This window comes from Apteryx rowi, unplaced genomic scaffold (genome assembly GCF_003343035.1).
Source record: "Apteryx rowi isolate R43461 unplaced genomic scaffold, aptRow1 scaffold_47, whole genome shotgun sequence".
NCBI lineage: Eukaryota > Metazoa > Chordata > Aves > Apterygiformes > Apterygidae > Apteryx > Apteryx rowi.
In genome coordinates this window covers 640200-654981 of record NW_020450727.1, presented here as the reverse complement: position 1 = coordinate 654981, position 14782 = coordinate 640200, and the positions used below count along the sequence as shown (strand labels likewise).

The 14782-nt window shown below is 37.8% G+C and overlaps 1 protein-coding gene across 2 annotated transcripts in view; it reads left to right on the top strand.

Moving 5' to 3' along the window:
• The first annotated feature begins 101 nt into the window (after positions 1-101).
• Positions 102-14782, top strand: part of TANK (TRAF family member associated NFKB activator) — a 29029-nt gene continuing 14348 nt past the window's right edge. Inside the window, exons 1-5 of one of the 2 annotated variants that reach the window (XM_026078049.1) lie at positions 102-136; positions 310-443; positions 4266-4412; positions 7717-7825; positions 8664-8776. In XM_026078049.1, coding sequence (XP_025933834.1) covers positions 4314-4412; positions 7717-7825; positions 8664-8776 — 321 coding nt within the window. In that variant the 5' untranslated portion in view covers positions 102-136; positions 310-443; positions 4266-4313. The remainder of the gene's footprint in view (positions 137-309; positions 444-4265; positions 4413-7716; positions 7826-8663; positions 8777-14782) is intronic. The other variant, XM_026078050.1, reaches the window with a different exon arrangement.

Genomic DNA, 14782 nt, shown 5'->3' with positions numbered 1-14782 from the left:
GGCGGTCGCTCGCGGCTCCGGCGAGCGCGGTGCAGCGAGCTGTCATTGCTTTCCTGGCGGCAGCAGCGATAGCAGCGGGTGGGGGATGTTAAACCCTCGCTCTCCAATAATCATCGTCTTTCCCTGAGCTCGGCGGGTCTGTCTGCTCTCTGAATTTTAACGCTGTGCTGACATGAGTGGCTCTTACGGGGGTTCTGGCGCTTCTCACAGTAGTGCAAAGCAGGAATTATTTTGCCCATTAGAAAACCAAAAAGCCCATCGAACGTGCACTGCGCTCTCTCAGTCTCTCACAAATGATCACTTCAACAGGTTTCCCGGTCCCAAGATGATGGCAGTGTCACTTACAAAATATTTCCACTGAAGAAACTGTTTTGAAAGCAGAAATGTGTAGAGAAGTACTTGCTTCTGGATGGCATCTATATTCTCATGTGAACCTACACGAGGTAGGCATGTGTATTATGAATTAATTTGTATATACACATGATTAGCTAAAACCTTTTTTTCAGAATTCAGGGTGTTTCCTGAGGCACCGTGAAAACTCACAACGTGTCTTTGTAGTGATCCCTGGTGCTGGGATTCCAGGACATAGGTGGCAGAACATTGCTAATTTCTGTGCTGGGGCTTTGGTGGCATTTGAAAAATTTCCCAGAAAATTTGTATTGCTGCGGCTGTATTTTTTTTCCTCCTATATCAATAAAATGCTTTTCATTTGAAACAGGCATTTGAAGAGCATCTGCAGGTTTCATTTGGTTTGTTTACAGAAACATTTACCTTAAGGCATGTGCCATATGCAGTTGTTTTCCAGTATTTCCAGTATATCTTTACTCAGAGATGAAATTCTGGTTCTCATTGCCATAGCTGTGGCAACACAACCCTCAGAGCTCTTTGCATTTACAGGACTCTCCCATCAGACAAACTCTGGAGCTAATCTCTCTCTCTCTCATTCTTGTTAGAATGAATACACCATTTTGCAATGCTGAATTGGTACTGGCTGTATATGCTGCTAATAATTAGGAAGAGTTTTGAGGATGTACCACACATCTAGAATGTCAGCTGCTCAAGAGCAGAGTTGTGAACTTTGGGCTGAAGATGTTCCAGTTGCTGTACCGATGCAGCATAACCCAGCTTGGTTAGATTAGTGTGGACATTTGAGTTTTGGGGTTTGGGGGTTGGGTTTTTTGTCGTCATTCCTCCCCCCCAGCTGGATGTAGGGAGCAGAGTTAATGGCAAGGAACAGTTGGCAATTTCCCTGAAAAAAAGTTTATGCCTATGGAGGAGAAGCAGGAAAAGGAGCCATTTTTTCTAATTGCAAGGAGTTCTGGACATGAGATTACTGCTTCTTATGTTATCTATTTATTCCAGCAGTAGGGAACTCGGGGTGTGACTACAGAGTAGTTTAATCCAATCTAAATCTAGGCTGCTGCAGTCCTACCCACAGCTAGTCTCATGTTCCCGCTGCCTCCTTGTGTTGGTAGCAGTGCTCCAGCAGCCTTGCAGTGAGCTAGCACCAGCTTAACTCTTTCGAGAGGGCAGAGAGTTAGTTCTCTGACACAACTCACAACRTAGCATATAAATGCTAACACTGGTGCAAGTAGATGGCAAAAATACGTGGCCAGGGATGGAGGAAGGCAGGAAGTAGCCATTTCTGTGGCAATGCAGACCTAAATCACATTACATAACCATGACTTCGTGTTATAATTTCAAAGCTAACACTGCCAGTGAAAACAGGAGTTCTGTCTGCCTTTTGCTCATGTTTTCTGCTCCTGTGCTTGCTCCTGTGTAATGACATAGGCGCTGGAGTGATCACGCAGTGTGAAGTAATCCATTGAACTGATCTACATTATAACTAACACAGCAAAAATACCTTTAGCATTTACTTAAGCTGGGTTGGTTCACTGATACGGTTTACAGTARAGCTGCTTGTGCTGGCAGGGGGAGGGGGAGGTGGAAGCAGAAATGAATATCTAGGAGTATAGGTGAATGCAGGACCAGTTCTTCTAGTAACAGTTCCATCTTCGTGTCCAGCTGCACTATTATGAGTTTCATTGCCCCTTTTTTACTACATGAAATCTGGATTTTAGGGAGCTACCAGTAAATTAGTATTTGCTGGGTGGGGGGGGCCTCAAACTTGGGCTATAATCAAACATTCTCCTTATTCTTACATACCAAGTAGAGAAGCAGGCGTAGGATTATAGTTCTTTATGGTGTACCAAAAATAATTGATCCCACCTGCAGTCCAGACAAGGGCAGAACTCTTTGTTGATACTCCGAGTCTCAATCAGTAAAGAAAAGGCTGGAAGTTAGGGATAAATTTTAAGTACTAATTTTCAAATTGAGATTTAAATTTAGAATAGCTTCATTTTCTATGGAGTATGAATCATCTGGAGCTGAACTCCATTCCCTCTACTAGAAGCTGAACGTCGTCTTTGAAATCCCATCACACACAGTTTTTGAAGTTACTTTCTATATGTACAGGACATTACAGTTTATTACGTAAACTGTTACAAGTTAAGTGTCTTCTGGAGAATTTTGGATAAGTACAAAATCAAGTTTGGTACTCTGCAAGTTTTTAAGGAATGCGAGAGTGCACTTTTAAGTCATTTTCAGCAATAACAATAGTCTTCCTCAGTTTAGTTGCCCCCCACGCAGTCAATTTAGTATCTTTCTTTATTCCTTGAACTACATAACACAGTCCTTCATTTGAAGTTGAAAGGAAACCTACCCACTTATTTAAAGAGGTGCTCCAGACATTAAAGTGAATATTCCAGGAGGGATACTTTTTAAGGGGGAGAAGTAGTTTGCATTACTAACAATGCTTTGAGACAGTAAGCATGGACCTGAGATTATAAACGACTAAAGTGGTGTTCAGAAAACAAAAACCTTTCATATGAAATGATGGTGGGCTTTAAGACAAAATTTATAAACTTGGATTTCAGTAATACTTGTTATGCACAAGGATTCCTAAGTGCTTCCAAGCTGTTACAGAACTTGCTTTGCCACTAAGAAATGCAGCCGTGCTGGAGCTGAGAGGCAATTGCTTTTGCAGTGTACACACTTCATTAAAATAAAGTTAGTGGGACAAAGAGCTGTGACATCCATACAGTAGTCTGTCGTACCCCCTAGGAAAGTCAAACTACCTTTCTGTATTAAGAGTCTATGATATGTAAAATATTCAAGAACAAGAAAAAGCGAACAAAAGCTTAAAGCTGCAATCTGATTTTTGCCAAGGTCCAAAGCAACTTTACTTCATGCGCCTCTTGCTGTGGTTTATCCTCTTCTAATCCATTTTCTTTAATTTTATCTGTAGTTTATCCATGATCCCAGAAGAAGTGATAAAAGATAGTGCTGTCCCTGTTATGTATCATGAGGGAACCATGCTTTAAATATTAGGAGAGCAGATGTGAATTACTAGTCTATATTTTTTTCTTAATGCTGGTCCTTTTTTGCTTTTATTTGAGACTTCACTCACCTATCCTCCGCTGTACTTACATTATGGTAAATTTTAATCTTAAAATTCATGTCATGTATTATACTAGAAGCAAAGGACTGGTGGTGCAAAGTTCATTCTGCCTTGAAATTAAAATCTGTGACCAGTTAATACTGGCTTAGTCTTATGTGTCAGTGTTGATGAGCTGTAGTTTCAGGAGTTGATACTGAAATTGTTTAGAAAGTGTAAAAAGTTGAGAGTATTGTGTGAAAAAACTCTAAGTCTCAATAGTTTTTACTAGTTAGTATTACTGATTTGTAGATGTTTTAACTCACCTTGCGGTGTTTCTTGTATTGCTGTTTTCAAATATGACATAGAATAGGATAGGTTCATGTGACATAATGTTATTGGGTTTTTATCTTTTTATTTGGTTTAATACCAAAAGCTGAGATTGTTATTAATTCTTTCTGTTACTTTACAATTGAGTAATCAACATCTTAAAATTAGAAAGCTGGCGCTATATGGTGACATAGACCAATTATAGGTGTCAGTCCTCAAACACTGTAATTACAATACAGTTAAGCTGGACTATGCTTGTACGTCCAGACTTTGATTCAAATTTAAGTTGCTTTTATTTAGTTTTTGTTTAAACCTATGCCAGCACATACAATTAAATGTTGATGTGAGCAGAGCTATAGTTCAAATTATTGTGCAAGTTAATGCTCAAACACACGGGACATATTACTTGAGTTTGATATTAATGCAAGTCATGTTTTTATGTATGTTTTAAGTTACATACTTCTTTTTCTTAGCTTTCTCTCTTCTGATTACTTTTCAGGTCTGTTAATTTGACCATCTTTTCAGTGATGAAACAACATTGGGAATTATGGATAAAAACATTGGAGAGCAGCTTAACAAAGCTTATGAAGCCTATCGACAGGCATGCATGGATAGGGACCATGCTGTGAAAGAACTACAGCTAAAAGTATGTGTTGGGTTCTGAACTGTATTTTTAAAGCTGTCCTTTCCATGGAGAATTGTGGTAAATGTAGATTTCAGTTTCACTTTAGCTATGCACACTTTGGTGCATCTGTTAAAGTTGGAAATCACAGTTATGAAACCAGGCCAGTATACTGCAGAGTAACTCATTAAGGTGCAAAGAAGTAGGTGGGTTTCAGGGTTTTGACCTTTATTTTTTTTGTGTGGCTTTAAAGGTGAGAAAAGTGTTATCTGTTGTGGAGGGTAAGTGAAATCTTTTAATGTAAATAGCAAAGATCAATTCACAAGTCCTCCAACTTTAATGAAGTACATTTTGAAACTTAATTTGCTTTATTCAAAAGTGACTTTTTAAGTTATTAATGTAGATGGCTGAATTAAATTAAGGTATTAAATAGCTTAAATTAAATCATTTTGTGTTAATAAGAGGATATGTCATATAAATTATTAAGTTACTTGATGTAAGGACCAAAGACTCTTATATGTTAAGCACCATGCAAGCTATTAGGACAAAAGAGTTCATGTCTTGAACAGCAAACTTATCCTAAAATGATGAGGATAAGTATTGACTTTAAAAAATCATCTATAGAATTACTCTTTAATAATGAACTAACAGAAGCAGATGCTGGAGGCACTCTGAACAGCAAGGAGGCATTTTTGGATTTTTACTTGTTTTACTTTTGTAAAAACCGTTACTTCAGCCACAAGCTCTTCTAGAGCTTCCTGTTGTGTATGTGGGCCAGCATATTGCAAAGCTATCAGTTTGGGGCTTTGCAATACTAATTTTATTGTGCATATTCTGCCCAGCAGTGGAACCTTTGTTATTTTACAGGAGGGTTTGAATGTTCCTTATGCTACAGCATTTTTAGATGCTTCAGTAGAACTTGTAGGCTGGRACTTTACTCAAAGGCAGATGAACCATTCTCCGTGTGAAAATATGAAAGCATTGCTAGAACTGGGAATAGGAAAAGGTCTGCTAGAGAATATTCTCCGATCTGGATCTTCCCATGCTCCTGTTGTGCAACAAACAAGCTACGGCACTGCACAGCAGGTACGGAGTCAGTACGGAGTGCAATCACCCACTCTGCAGTCTGATCTACAGTCATAGGCTGTTGTGGCAGTGCTGATCCAAATCCGTTTCTGTAGAGTTTTCCATACGTGACAAGCACAAGTAGCATGCCAGATACATTTTGTGCTGAAGTTGCAACTAACTTAACAAGAGGCAGCTCATATTTGAATGTCTAAGAATCTATTAAATTCTGTCTCTTATGATGAGCAATTAATTATTTAAAGGAAAACCAGTCAAGCTAATACTTCTGGGGCATCTAGCAGTACATGAAAGAAATTTCTGCCCTCCAAACAAAACGTCAAATACAAGGTCAGGAGATAGCACTTCTAAAGTCCACAGAAGAAAACCAGAAAAGTGGATGAGATATGAATGTTGTTAAAAGAACTAAATGTTTGCGAGATTTCTCTCTGCATTTCCTCTGACTGAGAAATTAAAAGCAACAGCAGATCTTTCATAAGGGATTACTACCAGTTCAAATCTGTGTCCTAATCGAACTTTCAGCAGTTGGATTCTGTGACTTCAGAAGAGAACAGAAGTATTTTCTCAGGAAGAGTTGATTGTGTAATAAGTTGTTTGTGGGGTTTTTTTTGTTTGTTTGCTTCTTTTTTTTCTTCATAACCAAACTCACTGTTTCTGAATGACCTTTGTACAGTGCTTTGCTCTAGCAGCTTCCTCTGTTCATTACATGGCCTTCRCACTTTGTTGGATTGTCCACCATTCTGTTGTTAACAGTTTACTACTTAAGTTACCGATAGGCCACTTGTTTTGCCAGTCTCTAGAGCTGGGAGCCATGTCAAGCACACAGAAGCCAGAGTCATCTCGGCCAGATGGTGTTTGATACAGATGGATGGTTGGTTGTCATGCAGATCTTCTAGTTGGTAACTTGTTGCTGCCATCTGACTCAAGGAATAATTTGTGCGCACTGGCTGTCAAAAGCATCTTCTCTTCTGTCTGTTTTAGCTGTCATGTCTGTGCTCTGTACAGAAGTGTTGACAAGACATTGCTGTTGTACATTTTCAATTTGGTTCTCAGTGATTTTTCTGCTTCATGAGGTCTCTTATAGCTGCTGGAGTGTACTGCTCTTTGATCAATTTTTTTTTTTTTTTTTTTTTAAGAACTCTCACAGTACATCTACTACCTGGCCTTTTAAAATAAGCTTTGGTTTTAGATTTATTCTGCATACTCTACAGACAAGCACATCCTTGTGGGGAGAGAAGGGAATTGAAATGTAATTGAGATTTGGAATTAAACCGCAGTACAGATAAGCTTGGAGTAAAAGTAAGAGTAAAGCTTGGTCTTGTCCCAAATCTTGATCTACTCAGTAATAGATATATTCTTAATTTCATAAAAATTCAATGCATTCGTGTATGTTTCCTTGATGAAATTTCACAAGTTTTCTTGCTTGTTTTTAGCACTGCTGTAACTGCAACATTAAAGATGTGCTAATGAAATAATAGTTTCTGAATATTAGCATCTTCCTGCCACCTGACCATTTGTTCAATTAACTGGCTGTCTAATAATATTTACACACTTCAGTGATATGTGAGCAGTCTTATTAGGCTCTGTATGGCCTGATTATAGCACAAGATGGAGTAAAATTCAATGAAAAATTCCGCTGATCAACTACTCTTTTTATCTGCTTGCTTGCCTTCCCTCCTATTTTCTTGGTTTGAAAATTGAACTGTACTAGATTCAGAGGAACAGGCAAAACTCTGTACATATTAAAATTATTGAAAAAAATAATGCTGCTTTATATCATACAACAGATATTTTCTAATTTAAAATAAATCTCTACTTTTTTTTGAAAATCTATTTTCATATATTTTATTTGTTAGAAAGAGTGGAGGAAGAAATTCACATCTTTCTATAGATAAACTAACTGACCAGCACTCTGAAAAAGTAAATACTAAAATTCTAATTTTAGACCTGGTGTGTTCTATGGCTATGAAGGAAGATGCCTATACTTAAAAGTTACCCTACACTTTGCAGCTGTCACAGTTAAAACACAGTTACTGAAAATCAGGATTTATTTGCTATAATACCTTTCCTAATCAGTGCAGTCTCAACAGTAGAGACTTGCTAAAGGTGATGGTAGTTGGGTTTACATGGACAGGCCCACAACTACAATTGTGTTTAAAATCAAAGCTGATAACCTGTATATGCTAAATTTGAGGCCCCTAGTCAAAACAAGATAAGATTAATGCTAATTAAATTATATTTGCAGACAGAAAACTACATACAGCAAATACGTGAACAGCAGGAACAGATAGAGCTTCAAAACAGTATTATTGCAAAATTGAAATCACAGTTAGCTGCTCTGAATGCTAATAGAGGTACGTACTCCAGTTTGCATGTGCTATTTCTTTCTATGCTGTGTTGCACTGATAAATAGTTCTGACTTTGTTGCTTCAGCTTTTACAATAAACATCTCTCAAAGCAATGCCATACTTTTCTGTGAAAGCAAGAGTTAATACAAATGTGCAGTTTCAAACTGTATTTATAAAATTCAACACTTTCAAGGTCTTTCTGCATCCTCCTCAAGAAACGGTGAGATTTTCTTCAGATGTAGAACCTGCTCACGCTGAAGTCAAAAGTTATGTGAACATAGATAAAAAATAATTCACTATAATTAAAATTGTTTTATATCAGTTTTACAGTTGTCTGTAAATAGGTTGTTTTAGATGTGAGTACTATGGATACATGTCTATTATGTTAGATGCTAACATGCTCTTGAGATGCTAATCTTACTGGATAATTAAAGCTTTATAAGCAGGTGACTCTCTTTCAAATCAAATAGTCATTGATGGATATTTTTCCACTGCTTGACTATTTGTATTTCACAAACGAGAGAAAACAAAGAGCCAAAGTAACCATGTGTTAATCTGCCATACTCATTAAATATTTACTCACACTAGCCTAACACTCCTGGTTTTCGTAAATACTAGCAAAGTGATTGGCTTTTATTTTTAAGAATACATGTACATTCCTTATTGCTGAATTAGTCTTGCATTGTCTCTAAGCAGAGAATTGGGCTTCTCTTGCTTGTTTAATATGAAGACTAACTAAAAGAAACTAAAGAAGTTAATATAAGTCTAGCTTCTTTTTAATTTGATTTTATTTAGAATCTGGCTAGGGAAAATACAGTGACAATCAGCTGCTTTTTATTTTAAGGTAATGCGCATTCCTACATTCTGATGCCTGAAGAAATTGAAACTTCCAGCTTATCTTTCAGCCAGCTCTCTGAAAAACTGAACAKAGCAAAGCAAAGAGAAAAACTCCTAAAGGTATGGTCACCTGAAGATGTTTAAGATGTAAGATCACATTTGTGCTGTGATTATACTTTGAGGATCTAAAGCAAGAAGTGAATTTTCACTGGTACCTTTGAATTGGCCTTCTTCCAATGCAAGATTCCTCCCTGAAGTGCATGAGTGTTGTGCCACTGTGGTCTGGTTAGCTGAACTAATGAGCATCTTTGATCCTTCCCAGTGCAATTGTTGTTTGGCCAGCCAGCTCCCTAGAATAATTTTGAGGAACTTATTTGGAAAGTAGGAACTTATTTGCTTATTTATTTCTTAACCTGCCATGAACAGCAGTCAAAAAGGGGCTTCCTCTTTCTCTCAGAGGAACTTCTCACATTGCAGCTAGTGAGTGTATTTTTCCAAGAAGAAATGGAGAATCTGCTCCCATAAAGTAATGGGGTGGAAAGCGAATCTATGTCTATCTACTGCTCTGCAGGCACTGATGATATGTTTGCTTTTTAAACAGCCAGTTCTAATACTGTGTGTTTTCTTCTCCTCTTCACCTATTAGCTGAAATAACACTGAGACTTTCACTACAGCCTGCTGAGAGCAGCAGGAATAATAAAGCAAGAGCGTAGGATAAATAGGAAATGTCTTGAATAAGTCTTGCATGTTCAACAAAGACAGTGAAAAAGGTGCACAAAGTTGTATTGTTCTTATCCCATGTCATGCTACTGTGTTTTAATGTTCTGAATACAAATATCCATGACAGTGACCCTGTAAAATCATCTTTAAAAGACCTATGTAAAATTAGCCATCAAATTAAAAATAGTTAATTTCAGGATTTGTTTCCTAAATGTGAGCTATGAACAAATGAATCATGCTGAATTCACAGAAATGCAGGGTTTAATCAGAAGTGTTAATTGGAAAATAATTTTATTGGATTACAGATGCTTATTAACTATCTTGAAGGAATCTCACCTGAGATTTAATCCTTACAAAAACAAACACCTTAAACCTACTGTTACCAAAGATTTATGTACCCTCTTTTCTTTCTTTAAAAAAAAAAAAAAGTTTTTACATACTACTTCTGTGTAGAGTCTAATCACATGATATAATTTTTTTCCTAGTCTTTGATTTATTTAGAGTACAAGACAGTTGAAGGGTCAATTCTTTGATGGAACATCTTTGCATATTTTTACATTTCTCTGCCTTGAATTGGATAATACTTATTTCTAACAGTTGTACATGGAGACCTGACCAAGCCTAATATTCCATACTCTTGTTTCTGAATGCTTGCTCAAGGACAACAGTTTTAAGTAACCTAATCATATAATGAGTATGAGAAAGGAAGGCATGTTATCTACTCTTCTCATATGGGGAAACACTGAGAACTGATGTGATCTATACAGAACATTACAGGCAATGAGTAAGAGGCAGAAATCATTTCTTCAGGTGCTATTTCCTTAATGGGTTATAAATTGTCTTTACCTGCATTTTGGTTTAGTTAGTTATTACGGTTGCTTCTCAGTAATAAGCAGTTAATCTGGATTTTGCTTCATCTGTGCCATGGACAGAAAGATTGCTGATACAACTGCACGCAGAATCAGCTATCAGCTTGTTGATTAGCAAGAGTCTATCTGAACTTAAGCCCAAGCACAGTGTTATGCAAATAAGGTCTTTCCAGAGGGATTCAGTTGAGACCTAAACCAGTGCTAGCTGAATGCAAAGTCAGGTTGGCCCAGCCTACTCTGTGTTCCTGTTATTGGGAAGACCATACCTCTCCAACTCTCTGTGTTGAGAACATGGAGCTTGAGGAAAACATGTTTGGCTGGACCAAGGCTGGCTTCTGAAGAAGCACTTCAGTATCTCTGCCCTGTCCTTCAGATTTCATAAGGTTTATAATATGTGGGTACAAATACCCGGAGCAGTCTTTATGTTTGGTGTTGTGCCTACACTAATAAGCTTCAGCTAACCTGGAGAGAGCAGTACAAAGATGTCCAGGCAGTCCAGCAGAGGTACACTATTCATGGGCAGGTTATGTGTGGAGATACACAGATGTCTATATACCTGAGTCCTCATTTTACTGAATAAACTGGGGGGAGGAGAATCATGTAACCCCAGCTTTCTGTTGAAGATGGTGGATAGTTGATTGTATCCTGAAAAACACTTTATATCGTCACACGCCCTTTATGGCAGCTGCCAATTTTAGCACTTTCTTAATGTAAAACTTGATATATGATGGATAAGAAAGTGTACTGCATGGAATGAATGCTTGGAACAAACTGGGAAAATAAACAAAACAGCAGGACCAGATAGAGTTCATCTAAGAGTTCCCAAATGCCTTGTCTTTCTGAATACATGAACAAGGAGTCATCAAATGATTGGAGGCCAGATTCAAAAAAAAAAAAAAAAAGGAGATAAAGGAGATGATTCTTCACATGACAGATAGTCAACCTGTGGAACTTCCTGTAAAAGATTACTGTGGATGCTAAAAGTTTGTATTTCTTCAATGGAAAACTGGACAACATCATGGAAGAGAATAGAAAATACTGGCTAGGGAAGCCTGGGAATTTATTAAAGGATGTATCATGCATGTGTTCTTGTACTCTTCCCTAAACATCATCTTTTGGCCTCTATTAGACCAAAAATCCATCATCCTGTCACTGACCCACGGTAGTTGTTCTTACATAAGAACAATTTATGAGATATTATGCCCATTTCCCTTTCTTTTATCATCTAAGTTACTTAGTCTGGGATCCAGTTCAATCAATTACTGGCTTTTTTAGCTATTTGAATTTGGAAGCTCTTTTAATATTCTGTTTGAAAACCTGTGTTTTTCTAATCATATTCTATCCACATTCATCTCAAACAAATAATGTCTACAGCCATTGTCCTCCATTGCATTAACTACTTTATTCTATTTCTCCAGTAAAACTTTCAGGCTTGCAAAATGTGTAATTCCAGATAGAAAATCATGATTACTGTCCTTAATTTAAGTTAAAACGTTGTGTTTCTGTCTGTCCTTCCTTGAAACTTAGAATCTCTCTCATGACTGAAAGTCTCTGGGTTTACCCATACTTACTGGATTTAGCAAAACACAGTTTCCAATAGGATTTCTCAGTGGACTATATTCTGCCCTCCAGTAAAGTTAATGGAAATTCGAGATTGACTGTAATAGGTGTATGTGACCAAACCTTAACTTTTGGAGGTTTGAAATGGGGGGGAGGGAGGGATGATAGGTTTTCTGTGTTTTCTAGCCTCAAAAACTTGGCCATGCTTCTGTATTTTAACTGCTGTTGTCAATTTTGTTGCCAGTGTATCCTAAAGCATTTCCTTTGTTCACATTCATATGCACTGATTTAAAGCATAAATAGAATCCTGTATGACTCTTTCTGTGTATCTGCATTGTGCAAGTCCACCTGGTTTCTTTTGTACCTTTATGACCTTTATGCTGGAATTTACATATGAATAATACCACATGTAATCATTGTGCTTGCATGAGTTTTAAAGAATTAGCCTGGAAATGGTCTTCCCCTTACTGAAGTGGATTCATCAGAAGTATTTGTATAATGTCTGTAGGATTAAATCCACAAAACTCCTTGACCTCCTCAATCTGGATATTTGTCAAAAAAGCTGTGGCAAAATGGTAATCTTCACAGAAAGAGGTGACTGAGCCAGATAATGGTTGGTTTGGTGGTCAGTACCAAAATATATACAAGATTATCAAATTTCTTTAGTGAGGAGACTGAAGGGCCTAAATTACCGCCTTCTCAGTACTGCCTGGCTTGACTTTATTATCTAGGAAGAATGTGGATCCAGTTGTTTCAAAGCCAAAGCTGCCCAGCAAATAAAAAACCTTAGTAAGCAAGATCAGACAATGTCAAGGAAAGCTTCTTCTGCATGCTGTTTTTAGTGTAGAGTCATACATCTGAATCCTTGTAATCTCCATAAAACATGACACACAAGTCAACACCTGTAACAAGAAAACATGTTCATAAGAACCTTAGTATTAAACATCATCTGAAGTTTATTGGTCAGACTTTCTTTTGCTGTGACAAAGGGAAAGAAGCTGTGTCCAGAATGAATGATGCATATGGTATATAAAATTGTTCATCCTACAATAAATTTTTAGGTCTTTTCCTGTGTAGAACATAGCAGAAGAATGGCAGATGCATAGAAGTCTTCTTTCTGTGCTCAAAATTGTGGTGCTAAAATGACTTAAGTAACAAGGAGCACCTATTGCAGCAGTCTAATGGAGAGTTGAGTGTTCCAGTCAATATCTGCATCTCTAGTGTCACTTTTGTTCCTATCTTCCATGCAAAGAAGGCTGTACTTTATGATTTTAGGCTAGTTGATACTTCTATGCATTTAGCTATTTTGTACCACTGACATTGTGTATACAGTACCATTAGTTAGGCCCTACTACCTGATCCAAGAAATTCTGGTATTGATAGAATAGCTTTTTTCTTATTACTTCATCTGTTTAGGCTATCTCTGTCTAAAAATAACAAAGAATGTGTGGTTAAACTGTTAAAAAACATTACAGTTTATATTCCCAGAGACCACTTACAGTAGTTTGTTAGTTGGATAGCATTTTCTTTGAAACCATCTGAAAGTTTGCTTATCCCAGGAAGTCCCTGAAACAGGCCATTAAAGCACACTTAAAAGAAAAAAAAATCCTTTGCAGCAATACAGTCTGGGGACTGACTGCCTGTGGAAAAGGAGCTGGGGTCTTGGTAGACAGCAAGCTGAGCATAAGCCAGCAGTGTGCCCTGGCAGGAAAAAAGGGCAACAGCCTGTAGGGCTACATTTACAGGAACACAGACAGCAGAGCAAGCAAAGTAGTTATCTCCCTCTATTTAGCGCTCATCAGACCACATCTAGAATACTACAGCCTGTTTTGGGCCCTCCAATACAAGAAAGTCATTAATAAGTGTGAGTACAGCAGAGGGCCCACCAAGATAGTCAGGAGCTAAAGTACGTGTCCTATGAGAAGAGACTGAGGGACCTGCACTTTTTCAGCCTGGAGAAGAGAAGGCTTTGGGAGGAACTGCAAGCCGCTTACCAATACCTACAAGGAAGCTATCAGGAGGACAGAGTCATGCAGTGTGCATATGTTGAAACAAGAGAGGTTCAGACTGGACATAAGGAAAAACTTTTCACCATGAGGACATCCAGGCATTGGAAAAGGTTGCCAAGAGAGGTAGTACAGTCTCCATCCTTGGAGGTTTTCGAGACCAAACTGAATAACATGGTCTGACCTCATAGCTGACCTTGCTTTGAGCAGGAGGTTGGACTGGAGACCTTCTGAAGTCCCCTCCAACCTGAATTATCTTATTATCCCATAAGACATCTCCAAAAGAAAAGGCATTGATCTGTTCATAATACAGATTAACTTCTCTGCTAGTATCAGCACACTTAAAAGATCCATTGTGTGGCCAAGTATGTTAACTGAGTAGACATCACCTGTGTAACATAACTCTCATGGCATTAGTTTTACAAACTTAAGCCAGTTTAAAAATGCTACCACATTGTGGAAACCACCCAAACTCAATCAGCTTTAGAAACTATAACATCATCAAACTATGAAGGGCTGTATTATTGTTAGATCTCAAAAGGTTTAACAGTTTCTCCAGTGTTATTCCTGGTGTGATGTCCTGACAGTATGCAAGAATGAAGACTTCCATCAGTATGCACTGATTTATCTTCTTTGCAACATGTTGTTTAACAGTAATTGCCATGCTGGTACTTCATGGTTCTTCTCACAGTTGGCTCCAAAATGGCTTTCCTCATTGTTTTCTTAAATATTGTCCCCACTTCCTGCAGGAGAAGGTAAGAGAAATGGAAGAGAACTACTGGAGGTTATTGTAGTGCACCCAGTTGCCTGAAAGATTTTGAAAGCCCACGTTTTGTGGAGCTGTGATAGTTCTAGATGGATAARTGTGTGCCAATCAATGCTGTATCACAGCTTTAATGAAAGAGTTAATTTACTGTCCTGAAGATAGAGTTGTTCTTCAAGGGCAAGTGTTATGTGTGACATAGCCTTTT